The following is a 20,316-nucleotide window of genomic DNA, read 5'->3' on the forward strand; positions in this document are numbered from 1 at the left end:
TCCAACTGATCTATAGATTGAATGCAATCTCAATCAGAATGCTAGCAAATTTTTGTGTGGAAATGTTTGTAAAATTCATATGTAAATACAAAGGACCTAAGATATCCAAAACAATTTTCAAAGTTAAAAAACTAACGCTACTTGATATTAGGACTTCTTATGCTCTAGCTGCCATCTTGTGTCCCTGCGTGTGTGCATTTATTCTCAGCTGGTCTGCCCAAGAACTCCTGAGAGCCAACTCTAGTTCCATGTGCAGCCCCGTTTCCTCTCCAACAAGATGAAAGAAACTATCGTGAACCAAGAGAAACTCGCCAAACTGCAGGCACAAGAGCACATTGGTGGGAAAGGAACTGCTCACAGAAAGAGGAAGGTGGTTCACAGAACAGCTACAGTACATGATACAAAACTTCAGTTCTCCTTAAAGAAGTTAGGGGCAAACAATATCTCTGGTATAGAAGAACTATGTTCACAAACCAAGGAACAGTGATCCACTTTAACAATCCTAAAATTCAAGCCTCTCTGGCCGTGAACACTTGGACTATCACAGGCCACGCTGAGACCCAGCAGCTGACAGAAATGCAACAGAGCATTTAAACCAGCTCGGTGCACAGTCTGACTAGTTTAAGGAGGCTGGCTGAAGCTCTGTCCAAACAATCTGTGGATGGAAAAGCACCACTGGCTACTGGAGAGGATGATGATGATGAACTTCCAGATCTTGTGGAGAATGATGACGAGGCTTCCAAGAATGAAGCAAACTGAACTGCGGCAACTTCTGAAGAAGATAAAACTTGAAGAAGTTACTGGGAGCTGCTATTTTATATTATGACTGCTTTTTAAAATTTTGTTCATGGATCTGATAAAATCTCGATCTCTAATATTTTTAAGCCCAAGTCCCTTGGACATTACAGCTCTTTTCAGTTTTTGCTAACACAAATCATTCTTTGCAGCTGATTAAGGTGAAGAAGCTTGGGAATAAAGTTTTGAAACAACAGTTAATAAAGTTCTTTGCCTAGTTAAAAAAAAAAAGACTGCTTATACAGTTACAGTAATCAAGAAAATATAGTATTGGCACAAAGATGGACAAACAGACTAACGGAACAGATCAGAGAGCCCAGAAACAGACTGACCCATATATGGACAATGAATTTTTGCCAAAGGTGCAAAGGCAATTCAATAGAGTCTTTTTCAACCAATTGTTCTGAAACAACTGGATATCCAAATGGAGAAAAATGAACTTTGATCCATACCTCATACCACATACAAAAAATTATACTCACTATACAGACCTAAATGGAAAACCTAAAACTATAAAATTTCCAGAAGAAAATGTAGGAAAGAACTTTTGAGAACTTGAGCTAGGCAATGATTTCTTAGATCACACCAAAAAGAGAATCACAAAATATTGATAAGAGGGACTTTAATATCTAAACTGATCTATTTCTGCTCTTCAAAAAACACTGTTAAGAAAATAAAAAGACAAGCCACAGACTGAGAAAAAATGTTTGCAAAGCCTATATATCCAAAATATATAAAGAGCTTTCAAAACTCAATGATAAGAAAACAAACAACCCAATTTAAAAAGTAGGCAAGAGACTTGAACAGACACTTTACCAAAGATATTAGGATGACAAATAAGCACAAGAAAAGCACACTTAACATCATTATTTGGAGAAATTCAAATTAAAACTTCAATCAGATACTACACACCCTCTAAAATGGCTAAAAAATTAAAGGACTGACCTTACCAAGTGCAGATGAGGATATGCAGGAACTAGAACTCTCATAACTGCTGGTGCAAAATTACACAACCAATTTGGAGTACTGTTTAACAGTATCTTAAAAAGTTAAATATATTATACAACTGCATTGTATAATATATTCTGCTCTTAGGTATTTACTCAAAATAAATGCAAGCATATGTCCATTCAAAGATTTGTACATGAATGCCTGTAACAGCCTTATTTGTAATAACCCCAAACTGGAAACAATGCAAATATCAATCAACAAGTGAATGGATAAAAAACACCCTGTACTATATCAATACAATGGAATACAACTCAACAATAAAAAGGAACTATTGATACACAACCAGACTGAGAAACAACGGCTTGAACCAGAGTAGGGAGGGGAAGCAGAAGGGGGGGGAAAAAAAGAAATAATTATGTTGAATGAAAGAAGCTAGACAAAAGAGTACATACTGTATGGTTTCATTTATATACAATTCTAGGAAATAAAAACTACAGTGACAAAAATTTGATCAGTGGTTGCCTAGGGATGGGGAGTAGTTGAGGAGGGGCAAGAGGAAAAGATTACAAAGGAGCATGAGGAAACTTTTGGGAGTGATGGTTATGTTCATTATCTTGTCTGTGGTGGTGGTTTCAAAGGTATACACACATCAAAACTTATCAAATTGTATACTTTAAATATGTGCAGTTTACTGTATGCCAAGTATACTTTAACAAAGCTGTTTAAAAAAAAATAGTATGTTCCTCAAAGGGCTGTGTAAATGCTTTGAAAACTGTCAGTTGGGGAAGATGACACTAAAATAAGGGATTTCCAAAATAAAAAAATCTTAGTAGCTAAATATTGGAATGATGACTTAGCATTATTTTTAAGGCTAATTAAAAAAAAAACACAACTTTTTATTATGGAAAAAGTTAAAAGAAATATGGTCAGAAGTGTATAATCAAGCCCCATGAACACTTTACTTAGCTTCAATTATCAACGCATGGCTAATCTTTTTCCATCTATTTTCTCACCCAGTATTACCCTGCCAGTATTATTTTGAGGCAAATTTGGACATATCATTTCTTTCATAAGTATTTCAGTATATATTTATAAAAGATAAGAACATACAGGCCTGGGTAGACAGATGGCTCAGTTGGTTAGAGCACGAGCTCTCAACAACAAGGTTGCCAGTTCGACTCCTGCATGGGATGGTGGGCTGCGCCCCCTGCAACTAGATTGAAAACGGCGACTGGACTTGGAGCTGAGCTGTGCTGAGCTGCACCCTCCACAACTAAGACTGAAGGACAACAACTTGACTTGGAGCTGATGGGTCCTGGGAAATACACACTGTTCCCCAATAAAGTCCTGGAGATACACACTGTTCCCCTTCCCCAATAAAATCTTTTTTTAAAAAAAGAACTTACAGGTCTTTTGTGTGTGTGGCTTGGTAGCTCATTTCTTTCTTCCTTAAGAAAACTAATTTTTAGAGCAGCCTTAGGTTCATAATAAAATTGAGCAGAAAGTAGGGTTCCCATATACCCCTTGTCCCCACACAGCCTTCCCCCATCAACATCCTATACCACACTGGTACACTTGCACAATCAATGATAATACATTGACATGTCATCAGCACCCAAAATCCATAGTTTACATTAGGGTCCACTCTTGGTGTTGTACGTTCTATGGGTTTTGAAGCATGTACAATGTAACATGTATCCACCATAGTACTACCGTGTTTCCCCGAAAAGAAGACTTAATTGGAAAATAAGCCCTAGCACGGTTTTTCAGGATGACATCCCCTGAACATAAGCCCTAATGTATCTTTTGGAGCAAAAATTAATATAAGACCCGGTCTTATTTTCGGGGAAACACGGTATATAGAATAGTTTCACTGCCCTAAAAATCCTCTGTGCTCTGCCTATTTATCCCTCCCTTTCCGCTATACTGACAACCACCGATTTTTTTTACTGCCTCTGTACTTTTACCCTTAAAGGTTATTGTTAAGGTTCAGAAAAACCAGTGTTGTAGCGATTATAAATGATTTCATTTCAGTGGCAGAGGGAAGGATTACTCACTATAAAAATGTTGTAAGTTTCAGGGAGGGTGGGGTCCTTCGGGAAGTGATGAGTATGTAGGAAGTGATGAGTACGTGGGAAGTGAATTCCCATGAAGTCAGATTCCCCCAACCTCCTACACCATTAAGTCAGAGGCTTCATTTTAATTATTTCTCCCTTCTCCTTACTTCAGAATGTGATGCAAGTACAGGTCCAGCCACTCAAGGCATGTAGACCCTCAAGCAGAGAGAATACTTCTCAGGCAGCAAAAATTGTGGAAGTATTTTTAATATAGTGTAGTGTCTGCCTGTTTTTTTTAACCTTGTTTCCTGCCTGCCTTTTTTAAAGTTTTATTTCTGTAATTAAAAGAAATACAAATAAAAGTTTGTAAACATTTTTTAGAAGTTATTAAGTCTTATAAACTTTTGTTTGTACCTTAGAAAGCATCTATCCTCCCTAATCTCTGTCCTACATGAATGTGTTGAGCAATCTGACGTACTTTTAGATTTTCTGAAAGCCTTGTTCTGCAATGTGCTTTTGTCACTTAATCTTATATCAGATACCTTTCTATGCCAGTACATATACCTCAATCTTGGGTATTGTGCTAATGAAATAAGTCAGACAGAGAAAGACAAATACCATATCATTTCACTTCTATGTGGAATCTAAAAAAATAAACCAACAAACAAAACAGAAACAAACTCATAGATACACAGAACAAACTGATGGTTGCAAGATGGGAGGGGGGCTTGGGGGCTGGGTGAAAAAGGGGAAGGGATTAAGAAATACAAACTGGCAATTAAAAAATAGTCCCAGGGATGTAAAGTACACGTACATCATAGGGAATATAGTTAGTAATATTGTAATAACTATGTACGGTGCCAGGTGGCACCAGACTTACCGGGAGAATCACTTTGTAATTCATATAAATATCTAACCACTATGCTGTATACCTGAAACTAATATAATATTAAATATCAACTGTAATTAAGTTTAAAAAAATGGTAAACACATACCTCCAATTTAAGTATTATAACAGCAGCATAGTAATAACAATTATGATAATAATTGTTAAGATTTATTGACCATGTACATGCTAGACACTATGCTACCGATGTTCTTCAGGTGATTTATCTCATTTAATCCTAATAAGACTGAATGTATTAATATTATAAACTTCATTTAGCAGATAAAGAAACTGAAGCTTAGAGAGGCCAGATAATTTGCCAAAGATCACAGAACTAAGAAGTTCTAAACAGATTCTAATTCAGATGGTTTAGTCAACAGATCCTACTATTAGCCATTACGTTATACTGACTGGGTAAACCGTTAGTAACGTAAGATTGAAGCTACCTCAAAATTCTCACTGTTGCAAATAATGCTTCAATAAATACTATTGTCTGTATTTCTTGGTACTCTTGTAATGTTTCTATAGCATAAAATGTGAGAAGTGAAAATGCTAGGTCAAAAGGTATGTGCATTTTTTTTCTATTAATTGCTAAATTATCTCCAAAAGGCATGTGGATTTGCAGACTCAATTAACAACTTGTCTCCAAAGAAACATGAACTTGACTCCCATGAAAAGCATACAAGAATGCCTATTTTCCCCACATCTTTAGTAGGAATGGGTATCAATCCTTGCTCACTGATAAGTGAAAAATGAAAAGTTCTTATTTCTATATCTCTGATTATTAGTAAGGTTCATCAACTAATCTTTTCATATATTTGGTGCCATTTTTATTTCTTCTTCTTCCACCATATATATTGCTCATATCCTTCAGTAATGTTACTGAGTTGTTCATGTTCCTTTTGACTTCATAAGAATTCTTTGTACATTAAGATATGTCATTATACATTATAAGCCTTTGCCCAGTTTGTTTTATGACTTTGTTCACGGCAGTTTTTGCCACATTTAAGTTTATAAATTTATATTGCTGAATATGACCTTAGATGATTTTACAAGTAAAACTTAATCTTACAACACTCCAAACTGTAATGTTTTTCAACATACACACATGTACATAGTTATAATGAATGTTCATAAATATCGCATTCTTCTTTTTTCATCTAATATTATTTCATGCATACATTTCAATGTAATAAGTCAAGATGCCTAAAGTTACAATGTATTCCATTATGTTGCTATATTTATACTCTGCATATTATTTACTTAATATGAATATTTATTTATTTATTTATAAGAAAAGTATCAATCCTGTAAGACTTTATGGATATTGTTTGGATTTCTACATTTAGAAATTTAAGGCTCCTAAACCTGCCCTGTAGGAAAAACTAGAAGAGTAGTTTAACTGAAGAACCCGCAAGTTACGTGGAAAACTTGAACATATTTATTAATCATAGGCAATATGTTTCCAACAGCACACAAAAATCCATCCAGCACGTGTCCAAGCTTTGTGACTCCCTGGAGTTAGAGCTTTAACCATCGCTTTAACATCAAGGAAGGCTGTCATTTCCTTGAACAGTGAACATTAACTGGTTCACTGAACAGGGAGCATTAACATTAAACAAAAATACTATTAGGTTGGTGCAAAAGTTATTGCGGTTTTTGCAATTATTTTTAATCTTTTAAACCGCAACTACTTTTTCACCAACCTAATATTTATGGGGCTATTGTGTTGGGCTTGAACCTAACGAGTTTTTAAACAAACTATTAAGATCTGTGCCAAACATTTCTGACTTTACTCTCATACAAAAGCAAGCACGTTCCTCTGGAGGTCACCAAGATTTTAAGTTCTTTTTCTCCTTACTTCACTTTGACACAACTGGGAAAACAAATTCATTTCTATAAACAGTACAGTAATAGTACTAAAGGCTAACTGGGCCTGTGAACCCTATTCAGTTTAAATTTAGATCATTTCTTTCATTTATTTTTTCCCCCTCGTCCTTAGTACTTAAACATCACTTTAAATAGCTTATAGGTTTGCTTTCTGTTTAATCTTACAGGATTTCTCATACTTAAAAAAAGGTGACCCACTATCATCTAGAAAATGAGGTTAGTTCTGCCAGTCTATGATTTGCTAACAACTTAGTAAAGTTCTTTACATTTAATGTTTTGAATTCAGAAAAGATATTGCAGATGACCTTCCTTTATAAAGAGCAGATACATTTTAATGTTGTAAATTTAGCAGCTGATGGTAAAGGATTTATATAAGTGTTCTCCAGCAATTGCTTTATATAGAGAATCATTATTGATCTTTCAATGAATTACTACTTTAGGGCTTTTTTAGTTAACAAATGATTGATTTTTTTCCATTCTAAATCAAAAAGGTTATTAACAATGTATTTCCTTAAGGACTAGAAAATTCGGGTCAGAATTAACTAATATAAATAAAATACCGAGTATTCAATTTATAAATCCAATAGCTTTTCTCTAATGTCATTACATAAGTATAATGGTTCTCAAACTATGATCCCTGGGCCAGAAGCACTGGCCAGAAACGCAAATTCTCTAGCCCCATCCCTGACCTACAAAACTCGGGGTTTGGGGCCAAAGCATTTGTATTAACACTTCTTTCAGGGGATTTCAATGCACACAAAGATTTGGAAATCACTGTTCTACTAGCACACAATATACAAATATATATAAAATACAAATGAATTTCAGACTTCAAAAAAATTCACCGTTTTGTATCTTAGAAAAGCAAAAAGGTCTCAGAACCTAGTCCACATAAATCATGTAAGTCTATACCAAATCAAAGCATAAATTTTCACTATTCTGAAGTTTCTATTTTCAGTTTCCTCTAGTTTTAGTATATTCTTATAATGTCAGTAGAAATGAAATGGAGGCTGACTTCTGGCAACGAATTATGACAAGTGAAGGAAAAAGAGCTCTACCATCAAAATTTTGCACCAGAAAAATAAAACCTTACAATTTTTTTAACAGACATAGTAAAACAAAGGATTATGACAGATCACAAACTATAGAAAAAGGCCCAGATAATGTTCTTGTATGTAACAGTTCCACTATCCAAGAGGAGAAATAAAACAATTAATCCACAAAAACAGTCATCTATGTCCAATTTAAATTTGGATCTACCCCCTTTTTCATAACCAACCAGAGCATATATTTATATAGTGGCTTCTTTATAGCTGTAAGAACTTAATAAGATACTTTTCCTCTTTTTTGGGGTTTAAAAAACACATTAGTCCAAAAATGAATACAGAGACCTCTATTTTTTTTCCTTAGAATTTTCTTCCCATAGTAAGTATCTCCTTTAGGCATTGTGTTTTTCTGAGGTAAGAGACAGTTGGAAGAACAAAAAGTATACCAAACATGTTTGGCGTTAGAAAGCAGTTTTAAGTTCCAAGTCTGTCATTTAACTTTCTATGTTATCTTGGATAAGCATTTGAATTGTAAAATGGGAATAATACCTACCCCATGACAACTGAAAAGTATGAGAATGTATAAAGAAGATCTTTGTAAGTTATAGAGGGCATTTTTAAGGATAAACAAAAGAGAAACTTACCATGTTTCCCCGAAAATAAGACCTAGCCGGACCATCTGCTCTAGTGTGTGTTTTGGAGCAAAACTTAATATAAGACCGGGTCTTATTTTACTAAAACATATAGTATAGGACCAGGTCTTATATTAATTTCTGTTCCAAAAGACGCATTAGAGCTGATGGTCCAGCTAGGTCTTGTTTTCGGGGAAACACAGTATTTGACATCACATTTTTAACAGCAGTCAAAATCATACAAATAAATCAGGCCTGATGGTCTAGACAGTGGTACCCTAACAAATATGGAAGGTACCACTGAGAATATTAGCACTAAGACTTGCTAAAAATAAACCATGAACATATGTAATTACAAATAAAAATCCCACGCAACTGTACCTCCTCTATCACACCCTTTATTTCAAGGGAATATTTTATTCATCAGTCACTAAGGTGTACCAAAAGGCAGGAAAATAATACCATGAAAGCCCTACAAAACCTGAGTGTGAGGGATAGAAATACTACATTAACAACAGAGAGCTCACTAGGTGCCCAGCACTGTTCTTGGAGCTGGGGATGCAAGAGTGAACAAAGCAGATTATGTACCTGGCCTCAAGCAGCTTACACATAGCAGGGGGAAACAGAGAAAGAAAATCCACAAGTAAACAGGTAGTATGCCAGAAATACTATGTACAAAAGCAGCATAAGGGTATAGGGAGTGCCAGGTGGCAGGGAAGGGAGGGGGAGCCGAGGAAGGCCAGGCCTCACTGCTAAGGTGACTCATGAGGTGACCTGAAGGAAGTGAAGGGAGCCATGTGAAGAGAGGGAGAATAACCCAAGGCTCAGAGGCAGATCTGAGGAAGCGGTGGATGAGGGGAGGGTGGTAAGAGATAAGACAGAGATGGGGCAGAGGTAGGGAAAGGTTAAAACCTCACAGACCAGATTGTATTCTGAGATGAGATGCCTCTGGAGGGTTTGGGTCAAATGAGTGACATGTAATTGTGTTTTTTCAAACCTTGTTAGTTGTGGAATCTTTTGTTCAAGGGATCCAGGGGAGATTTGTAACTAGGAGCTGCTCTGGTTAAGGAAGGGGTGCCCAGAGCCCTGACTATGCTGTTTCCACTTACCCACTCCCTCCTCTGAAGTAACAGTTTAAAAATGAGTACAAAGTCTATAACGTCCAAATTTTCACATCCTGTATCCAAAGAACTTCATAATCTGGCCCCATCCTAACTTTTCAAAAAGCTGTTTGTACAGAACAGTGAAAAAGAGTAATCAAGCTGCTGATGCACAGGAGAGGAGCAAATGTGTTGTCACAAAAATCAGTCCTAGTAACACCCCTTTATCGACTGAGCACCAAGGCACATGGTGCAAAGTCCCTCTCCCTTCCCCCACACACCTCTAAGTTTACAGCTTGTGTTCGCTTTCAGGCTTCCCTTGATATTCATTTTAACTTGATTTCACTTGATTAAAAATGTTCTAGCAATACAATGTGGTCTGCCTTTGTTGACATTAGATCTCTGGATATGGCCTCCCTATCAATTTATATTTTAGGAAAATTCTTCCTCCACTAGTGTTACTTCTATCAGTAATGACTTCCCAGTTTGCTCTATTCAAGTCCTACCCATCCCTCAAAGTCTACTTTGTAAAGCTTTTTTCCCCACATTTTAACCTTCAGTTGGAATTCCAGATCTTCAGAGTGGGAAGCGAACTTCCAGGCCATCTAGTGCTCTAGTTTGCTGCTCATTCCACAGACTAACCGTCTGCAGGTAGGGCTGGTAGTCTTCCAGCCTTTGTGACCGCTTTGAGTGACAAGCACACACTAGCCCACAAGGCACTCCATGATCTTTCAGACATAGAGTAATTGTGAGAAAATTGTTTTCACTGATCCAGAGCCTGTGTTGTGGTCTCTTCCCCCACTGGTTCTGCCCTCTGGTTGAAACAGCTGTCTGATTCCCTCGCCCCCAAGCCTCCAGTATAGCTTACTGTTGGCCTTATGTTTTCGCCCATTCTGGCTCCACCTCTAAAAATCCTACCGATTCCCCAACCATCTCATAGGCCCCCTACAGAAGCCACATTCAATCCATAATGATTAGCTAACGGTCGCAGGCTGATCTGAGGTCTCTGTGTGTAGCCAGTGAAGCCTCTGTGTCCCATGCCATGGATTACACCCCTTTCCTGATTTTCGCCTTTGAACTCTCTTAGGACTCTACACTTGGACTTGCATTCATCATCATGCATTCTGTCACTGAACACTGACTGAGCACTGTCAGGAACTATGCTAGATACTGAAAAAATTAAAGTAAAATATACTCAGCCTATAGAAGAGTAGGGCAAGATAGATAAAATAATAATAGCCGAGTAAGAAGGCTTCAGTGAAGGAGGTGATATGGTGATATCTGAGCCAGGTAGGAACTGTGTAACACCCGTGTCTCACATAGCCTTGTGTCCCCAGCACCAAAAGTACAGTGCTTTGCCCTCAGATGAAGGTCAGAAAATACATGAATTTGGTAAAGATGAGAAAGCCTGCTCAGCCCCTGAAGCCTCTCTCAGAGGCGGGGCAGGGGATCACTGAATCCCCAGTCTGGCAAAGGCAGTTGCAGAGGCTGACACTGTACCTGGCTACGTACAGTATTGCTCAGGTGACTGTCCTCGGACATCTGTGCATTCTGGAAGTAGGACAAGGGTGCAGGTAACTCTGTCATCGGAGCAACTGTACTGAAATACCTTTTCACAGAAAACAAAGCCTCTTGGGGTTCTGAAAAGGGAAAAAGAAAACAATCCTTTGTGCATTACAATTTTTTACTTGTAAACACTTTCATAAATTACATTTACCAAAAACAAACCTTTTTTTCATGTGTTCTCCTCCAGGCCAAGCTTTCTTAAGGACCTTGTAGGCTGTTGTCACTTGCAGGCTCCCGGGTTTGGTCTGAAACAGGTCAGGCAGAGTTGGTCAAATCCTAGTAAATCCATTCACATCCATTAAATACTTATAAAACCAATTTGTAAACCACAAATTTATTAATTTGCCATCACTTTCAACTGACAACTTTTATCAGCTCAAGATACCCCTTTAGTAATGGATAGATCTACCTGACAAACCACATATTTTCATAAAGCTACTTAATGATTTCAGATATAGAGCAGGGGGAGTTGAATAATCTTAAAGAACGTTCTCATCAACATTCCTTTTTCTATGCTGACCAAGCCAACCTAATTTTTATACCTCCATAAAACTATTTGTCTAGTGCTTTTAATTTTGCAAAATTCTATCATCTCATTTTAGCCTTACTATAATGCCCCAAGACAGGGTAAACAGGTAACATATGTACTTTACAAAAGCAGAAGGGGACCCAAGTTCAGTGACTTGCTTAAAAAATCCCACAATTGGTAAGACCAGGATAAAAGACACAGACTGCTGACTCCTGGCCTCGGGTCTCTCCTTTGCATCCTCGCACAGCCCATTTATATACATCACTGTCTCCCTTCCTGGGCCACATTCCTATGTGCATGGCTACCTTAATCTCTATCAGTCAATTCTTGATGACTTCATATTTCCTTTTCACAGAAAGTCTTTAAAAACACAGAAGGAAAAATCCTGTCTGCATACCTAAGCAGTATTCTAATTCATATGTAGTCCCTAAAACATTACCATGCACACATTTATTTACATGAAAGCATTTTGTCAATGTCCTGTTTCATTTTCACTTTTCAGGATCCTCTACCCTTTAAATTCTCCACTTTTTTTATTATGATTTTTCATAAAAAACACATTCAGCAACTTTTCCCTCCAGTAAAGGTATCAAGTTCAAATTCACCCTTAATCATCTATATTTGGCTCATTCAAATCATGACAAATTTTAAGCCAGGGATGCTTTCCCTTCTATCCTACATGCTTTTATATACCATGCCTACCTTTTTCCTCCCCTCCAACTTCGGCCCATAGCTAGGAGGCTGGGATCAGGGCATTGCAAATTAATATTAACTAAACAAGACATAATTAATGTAAATTTGTTTTAAAAATAAAGTGAATTAAAAATAGAAATAGAGACAATACTTGTATGGGGGCTATTCACTGGAAGGGGGTACAGGGGAAGATTTGGAGGGGATTGGTAATGTTTTATTTCTTGATGTGAGTGCTACTTACAGAGGGATTTCAGTCTGTGAAAATGCTCTAAGATGTATACACCTATGATCGGCGCACATTTCTATATACGTCAATTAAAAAATTTAAGATTTTGTAGGAATAAACCTATATGTAGGATTACTCATACCATTGTCCTGTCTTTTAAAATGGATAAAATTAAAACTTGGCAATATGTATGCTGGCTTATCCAAAAGAGAAGTGGATTCCAACAGAACAGTTATATTTTCTAAGTATTCAAAGTAAATATTCTAATCTATACTTCTAGATTTTTAAAAGTTGACTAACTGAAATTGTAACATTAATGTAGCATTAATGATCAGCAAACAGAGCATATATCATTCCCTTCTTTTCCACAAAAATATTTAGTACAGCACCTATCTCAGTAAACCCAGAAATGCCACAGGATGGCAATAGAAAAAAGTTGCAATTGATTATCTCTACTGATTGCTCTGAAGACTATACCATATCATTTAAAGTACAGCTCTATTACAAAAATAACCCCTTAGAGGGCCGGCCCGGTGGCTCAGGCAGTTAGAGCTCCATGCTCCTGACTCCGAAGGCTGCTAGTTTGATTCCCACATGGGCCAGTGGGCTCTCAACCACAAGGTTGCGGGTTCAACTCCTCGAGATCCGCAAGGGATGGTGGGCAACGCCCCCTGCAACTAAGATTGAACACGGCACCTTGAGTTGAGCTGCCGCTGAGCTCCCAGATGGCTCAGTTAGTTGGAGCACGTCCTCTCAACCACAAGGTTGCCAGGTTGACTCCCGCAAGGGATGGTGGGCTGTGCCCCCTGCAACTAGCAACGGCAACTGGACCTGGGGCTGAGCTGCACCCTCCACAACTAAGACTGAAAGGACAACTGGACTTGGAAAAAAAGGCCTGGAAGTACACACTGCTCCCCAATAAAGTCCTGTTCCCCTTCCCCAAAAAAATCTAAAAAAAATAATAATAACCCCTTAGAAAGCTGCCATTAATAGTCTCTTATAAGCCCTCAGAAACAAGATAACAAGTAAAGAAGACAGTGTTAACCAAATGAAATAAGCAAAGGGAAAGAAAGGGCAATGCAGGCAAAAATATATAAGAAGTAAATAAAGTATATTATATTTACAAGAAAAATTAGAAGGTAAGTGATTATTCACTAAATATGAGTTTACTGGCTGTCTACCTATATCAAAACTCAGAGACAGACACTGAAAGAATTTAATTAATTAATTTCACTTACCCATTCTACAGATGAAAACAATGTGACATACAGAATTTCACTAACTTGCCCAAGGTCACGTCCAGTAAGCAAAAGAGAAAAGGCTCACATATTACACTATGTTGCCTCTGTGTAAAATTCCCGCCCTTGAGGAGTATACAATGATTATTAAGACATATTGAGCTGATTTTTATTACTAGTAAAACTACTGCTTAGAAGTAAATGGGATCCTAAAACAAAACAAAAACTACCATATTTCCCCGAAAATAAGACCTAACCGGAAAATAAGCCCTAGCATGATTTTTCAGGATGACATCCCCTGAACATAAGCCCTAATGCGTGTTTTGGAGCAAAAATTAATATAAGACCCAGTCTTATTTTCGAGGAAACACAGCAGTAGTAGTAAATGAGATCTCAAGCTTCAATAACTGGTCTAACTATAAATTAAAAACTGAAGCCCCTAAAGCATTCCTAATATATAGTCCTAAATTTATTCATGTATTTTTTTAAAGAAAGCTACAGTGAGAATCTGGTCATTTTAAGTAGTTCCCGTTATTAGCCTTATGCTTATAGAATCTGTTCAGCTATTATAAGAAACCATACACACTGATTATCACATTGGAGCTTTCTCAGACAAATCTTGCAAGAATCATCAATAATACTTTAGCACATCCCAATACTATTTTCAAAGACATATCTGTGAAACACTAAGGCTCAGGGAAGGTAAAAGAATTGACCAGCACACAATTATGGGGCAGGTAACACCAGTTTCAGAGCCCAGGTCTTCTGATGCCCAGCCCAGGTCTTTTCTAGTTCACCAGGAGAAAGCTCAGGCCTCCGCTGATGCTTTGAAGATCACAATGCTACATATAAGGGGTCCCTCCCTGGAAGAGTTGCTCTTTACATGAGCTCAGTAGAAAGCAGAGGCTTCAAGCAACAGGGTTAAGCTAGGTCTTTAGTCAGGTCTGGCGAACAAATAAACATTGTTGGTACAAAGAAAGGAGCAGGCCTAAAGCCATATTTGATTCTGGTCCAGTAACAGCTGAAAACAATTGATGACTCCATGGAGAAAGCCCATGACCCCACTGTTCAGGCCGTGTGGCAAAAGACACTAGTGGACTTTATAACATTCTTAGCAGTGCCGTGAGAACAAGAAAAGATAGTTGTTGGAGATTGAGGATCTTTCATGTGACCTTTTCTCTCTGGCCACCTGCTAAAGATTTTCTGAGATGGACAAAACATACTTGAATACACTGCCGTCCAATTCTTTATTCTCAAGACACTTAATCATATAAAAGAAAAAAGAAATCCTTCCCTGATGGGCAACTAAAATTTCTTTCTATTATATACTAAGAGCTAAAAAAGAAAAAGCCCCAGGAGAATACAAATAATCTTGGAGCCTAGCTGTGCTGAACAGAAAAGTCTATCTAACCACAAAACCTACCCCTCAGCACTTCAAAAAGTAAAACCAGAGCAATGTTTAGAATCACAAAAGAAGTTTATTAAAAATCCCTTTTAAGGAAGCACCAACAGAAAAATACATTTCTGTCTCTCACTATATCCCAAGGTAACAACTAAACCGTCAAACTCTTATAACATGTTTACTTAATTATTGATTCCACTTTCTTTCTTCACTCTCAGAGATAAATGTGAACAAAATTTGTACTCCACAGAAACAAACATTTCCATGGATCTTCTCTAGCACAAAGGGCTTGTAGCTGGTTTTAATGACTCTCGCCACTTGACTAGTTTCTCCTTCACTTAGAAAACTACCTGAAATATTTTTTAATAGTGTCTTTGTATTGTAATGCTAAGAAATTTTCAAGTGCCAAATGAGCTTGTGATTTATTGTATTTTCCACAAAAATATTTAATCAGCTTTAATGTTACTTTGACAGCTTCTTCCTGGACAGGCAGCCCCAGTTCTGATTATATGGATGGAATGGGAGAGCCTCTATTTGAGTTTTTAAAAGCTCACATCCAACAATAACCTGCCAATCTCCAAAATTAATAAAAATAATTTGAAACTAATTTAAAATTTCAGAAATCCATCCTGGATTTTGAGACTAGGAGCAGATCATTTCCCCAGCCCTACAACAGGCTTTGTGAAAGTGGCAGACTAAAAGGAGCAAGGACAGTGACGGCCTATTTGGTGATTTTTGTTTTCCTTCTTCCATCCCACTCCACTTCTGTGAACCATCTGTGATAGATTAGATTATTATTCAGCAAATATTTACTCCCTGCCCCAGCCTCCTTAAGGGAAGGATATACGTCCCCTCTGTAGTAATGGTGGGCTTGGCTCTGTGACTGACTTGGGCCTCAAGGTGGGTGCAGCCTACCCTCCACCACATGCCTTTGGGCACATCCTATGACTTGCTTTGGTCAAGAGGATCTTAGCAGATGTGGCCCACAGGCAGACACCTGAACCGTGCTTGTGAAACTGGCCTCGCCTTCTTGTACTTCGGCTGTTGCCTGAGCTTACTGTGGGTAGCCACTGCCCATTCAGCCCAAGCCCCAGAATAAGACACGCAAAGCAAAACTGCCCTAGCTGGTCCACAGACCTACACCTTGAAGCAGAGCCTTGAGTGAGGACAAGTGCTGTAAGGCACTGAATTTTGGAGAAGTCTGTTATATAGAGAGTTATTGTAGTTTTTTAAAAATAATAGTGGTTGGGGGTAGCCAGATGGCTCAGTTGGTTAGAGTCTGAGCTCTCAACCACAAGGTTGCCGGTTCAATTCCAGCAAGCGAGGGTGGGCTGCACCCCCTGCAACTAAAGATTGAAAACGGCGACCGGACTTGGAGCTGAGCTGCACCCTCCACAACTAGACTGAAGGACAACGACTTGGAGCTGATGGGCCCTGGAGAAACACACTGTTCCCCAATATTCCCCAATAAAAATAAATAAACAAACAAAAATGGTTATGTGGTCTCAGACAATGCAATGAAAATGAACAAATCCAGAATCCTTTATCTGAAACCCTTAGGACTAAATATATTTAGAATTCTTTTTTTTTTTTTTTTAATAAAGGTAATATGATGCAAACACCACATGTTTTATAATATCCTCTTAGGGCTTTAGAACCACAAAATCAAACACATTAAGAAATATACAGTGAAACATATAATAGTCTTAAATTACATAAATAGGTTCAGGTTAAAGTAAGCCTTTCAATTTTTCCAGGGGCTTTTGGATTTAAGAACCATGGACATGGAACAGTATTATCAGTATGTGTAAAATAATAAAGAACCTTTCCCACCAAAAGACATTCAATTTCAGTAACTCTACATGGAAGGTATGATTACTCTGAATCATTGTCTCAAATTGACTGTAGAAATGGAGAGAATGCAACTAATCTTTAATGAAAAAAATGAATACATCTAATTAATTTGTAAGTCACTGGTTATATTCAGCAAAGTTTCCATTCTTTCTTTTTGCTTTAGATCAACTTAAGGAACTGTACTAGGCATTGTGAAAACCAAACATTATACCCTTTCATCAAAAAACACTTACTGGGTTTCTTCTACATAACCAGACACTGTGATGAGTGCTGGCGATGCTACTGAATCACATAATGCTTCTGTTTACTTAAAGAGTTTACTATATAGAGGGGAAGACAGACAAGTACATTTTTATATTAATTACATGTTGAAATAAAAAATATTTTAGATGTATTGGGTTACATAAAATTTATTATTCAAATTAATTTATCTACTTCTTTCTACCTTCAAAAAAATGTTTATTAGGAAGTTTAAAATTAACATTTGTGGTTCACGTTATGTTTCTATTGGACAGTGGTGCTCTAAATCTTCAGTTCTTTCTGCTACACCAGGCCTAACATTGAAAATCCCTGACAACCTTTTCTTTCCTGAAGCTTCCCTCCCTTCCTCAGCTTTTGTGACACTGCTCTACGGAGGTTTTCCTCCCGCCACTCATTCTCCTCAGCTGGCTCCCCGATCTTCTTCCACCCCATCATTATAAATGTTCCTAGGAGTCTGCCTGGGCCTCCTGTTCCCTTCCTTTTCTTAGGTGTCTCCTCCATTGCTCCAACTTCAGCTGGTGAGTCTATTTAAGTGACTCTCATGTTTATAGTTCCATGCCTGTCTAGGGGACATTTTCACCTGTTGGCACTTCAAAGTGATACTTCCAAACCACTTCCTCATCTTCCACTCTAAAATAGTTCTTTGCCAACTTCCTTATTTCTGCAATCGTCTTCCCCCATTCTCCAAACTTAAAGCCTCCTAGTCAACTTTACACTTTATTTCTTGCACCTCAATTGGATGCTATGTCTTGTTCATGTTTTTCCTCCTAAGTCTCTGCCTGATTATGCAAAGTCACCTCAATTCTCTTATCCATTCTAGCCCCAACTACCAGATTAATGTTCCTAAAGCAAAGCTCAGACCACAACACAGTGCCACACTTTCGAAACATCTTACAAATCTGCCTGGCATCTATCACATGAAGGAGAAGCAGTATTAGAGGCCTTTGAAAGGTTTTTCAGAACGTATCCGATAGGAGTATCTCCCTACAATCTGATATAATAGTGGGGGAGCACAAGCAAAAGGAAACAGACACATGTTCTATCTTTCCTGCTACCATGGTTCTCAGAGACCAACTCCTATCCTCCAGTTTTCCACAAATGGAAATTCATGCAGTTTAGGATTAGTAGCAGCCATTAACTTAAAATTCAGCAATAAATCATATCCATTCAGAGGAAAGTATTCCTAGAACTGTGGGAACTGTCTACCCAGGAACCAGAAATAAAAGAATGGAAAACCAGATGCTAGATGCCACATCTATCATATTTTGGGGGTGGGGGGGGAAGGGATGGGCAAGGTGGAGAGGACTCCATGCACGCAATAGGCTTCTTTCTTCATTGTTTTAGGCTTGTTATTAAACGGGGGGTGGGGGGAAGGGAGAAGAAGGGGGGGACCTTAAGTTGGTTGAATTCTGCACATGAGTTGAGAACTGAAATAGGCTATTGCAGGTGACTGAAAATTAGCCAAATGCAACAGGCTCAAATCTACTTTCCTATTTTATCATCCTTCATAATAGTTATTTAATATTGAGGCTGGATCACTGGACGTTTAAATCCAAAGGGCCCCTGTTTGTATTACACCCTATGATTATCATGCCCTCCCTACTTCAACTCCAAGGGTGAAAATCTTTCCACTGCAAAAGATAATTAAAAGAACAAGATTCCCTTAACCAGATATGATCTCTACCTGCCTCAAATTTCAGAGAATGTTATGACCTTTATATTGTGCTCTGCTATATATTTATTATATATGACGCATAGTTGTCTGCACACTATTCTTATCTCCTGTAGTATAAACCTTGAATACTTTATTAATCTTGTCCAAATCAGGCAAGCAATGATTTAAAATTTATTATTAAATCACTTTCCCACAAGAGCAGATATTTATTTGAAAGGAATCTGGGCGGGAAGAAAACGCAAATGTCTACGATACATGCAAAGCATCACACATACATGCTTCGTGACAATGCCCATCAAGGCAAAAGCATCGGACCCTGTTTTCCGCCTCGAATGTGAGACATAAAGAACTTAGCCTGAGTGCCACTCGCTTCCCTTGGACAAGGACAGACTCAGGACACGAGGCGAGGAGTTTCACCAGTTGCTCAATCAGACTCAGCGCAACGCGCTTCCTCTTTCTCCAGCTCCACTCAGTGAAGGCTGTCAATCCCGGCCCAAGGCACCTGCGCCCTGAGACATCTTCGGGAAACCAGCACTTCCGGACCAAGGCTCCGAAGGGTAGTCTCTCTTCAACCCGACCGCGCGCCGCGCCCGGAACTCGAGAAACGGGCCGCCCCTTCTCGTCCCCCACACGGGGCTCCTCTGTCCCTGCCCGGCCGCGCCCCGCTCATCCTCGAGGACACCGGCTCCGCGGCCCCGGCCGCGACAAAGAGTCGGGCCCTGTTCGCGGCCGCCTGTGTCGACACCGGATGAGGGACGCCAGCCTCTCCCCGAACTCCCCATCACGCACCTACTCCTTTCTCGCCGCCGCCGGCCGCTTGCAGCCGAGGTTCCTTCGCGAGTAGCAGCTGTTTTGTTTCCGATGTGAAATCGCTGCCTCTGGAGCTGCCCAGCTCAGACCCCGCCCCAAAGGCTCACCGGTGTCGTCATTTCCGGCCCTGGCGTCGTTGGCGGCCGATCTACCGGGGGAGGTACCTAGAGGGGGCAGGGCGGGACCCAGGGAAAAAGGGTGGAGCTTCCGGTTGCACGCGCGAATTACCGGGGAAACCCTGCGCTTCGGGCCGCCTCGGATCTGGAGAAACCCGCCCAGAGTGCCAGGATGAGTCTGGAGGTTGTCAGGGACCCGAGACACAGCTCTTCGGTCGAGAACCAACGTTTATGTAAACTGGGGCCAGCGTGTACTTCTCCCGGCCCACAAGTGATGGCATCTTAAACCTGACGTTTACCATTTTTCTATGGTACCTATCTGTAGTGTTTCTCAATGTGAATCAGCTGCACCACAAGCAAGAAACGCTAATTAAAACTATAAATACACCCCCTAACCAGGGAATTAAAACTTCTGGCAGGTGGGGAGAACCTGAGAAACTGCATTTTAAACAAACATTTTCTGGGATTCTTAGGCTCCAAGTTTAAGAACCATCTTCCTAAATGGTAAGCTTCCAGAACACAAAATGTCTCATTTTTGTAATCCCAACTTTAATGGTCAGCTATGAATCTGTGCACGATAATCTAAGAG

At 38.9% G+C, this 20,316-nt stretch overlaps 1 protein-coding gene and 1 pseudogene across 2 annotated transcripts in view; one reads left to right on the forward strand and one right to left on the reverse strand.

Moving 5' to 3' along the window:
- Positions 1-19,728, reverse strand: part of PSEN1 (presenilin 1) — a 62,346-nt gene extending 42,618 nt beyond the window's left edge. The window contains exons 1-3 of one of the 2 annotated variants that reach the window (XM_019733626.2): positions 19,591-19,728; positions 11,086-11,168; positions 10,870-10,997 (exon numbers count right to left, since the gene is read on the reverse strand). In XM_019733626.2, the coding sequence (XP_019589185.1) occupies positions 10,870-10,944 (75 nt within the window). In that variant the 5' untranslated portion in view covers positions 10,945-10,997; positions 11,086-11,168; positions 19,591-19,728. Of the gene's footprint in view, positions 1-10,857; positions 10,998-11,085; positions 11,169-19,590 lie in introns of both variants that reach the window. The other variant, XM_019733624.2, reaches the window with a different exon arrangement.
- LOC109448360 (transcription factor BTF3) lies at positions 278-759 on the forward strand (annotated as a pseudogene).
- Positions 19,729-20,316: the final 588 nt, after the last annotated feature.

This window comes from Rhinolophus sinicus, linkage group LG03 (assembly GCF_036562045.2).
Source record: "Rhinolophus sinicus isolate RSC01 linkage group LG03, ASM3656204v1, whole genome shotgun sequence".
Classification (NCBI taxonomy): domain Eukaryota; kingdom Metazoa; phylum Chordata; class Mammalia; order Chiroptera; family Rhinolophidae; genus Rhinolophus; species Rhinolophus sinicus.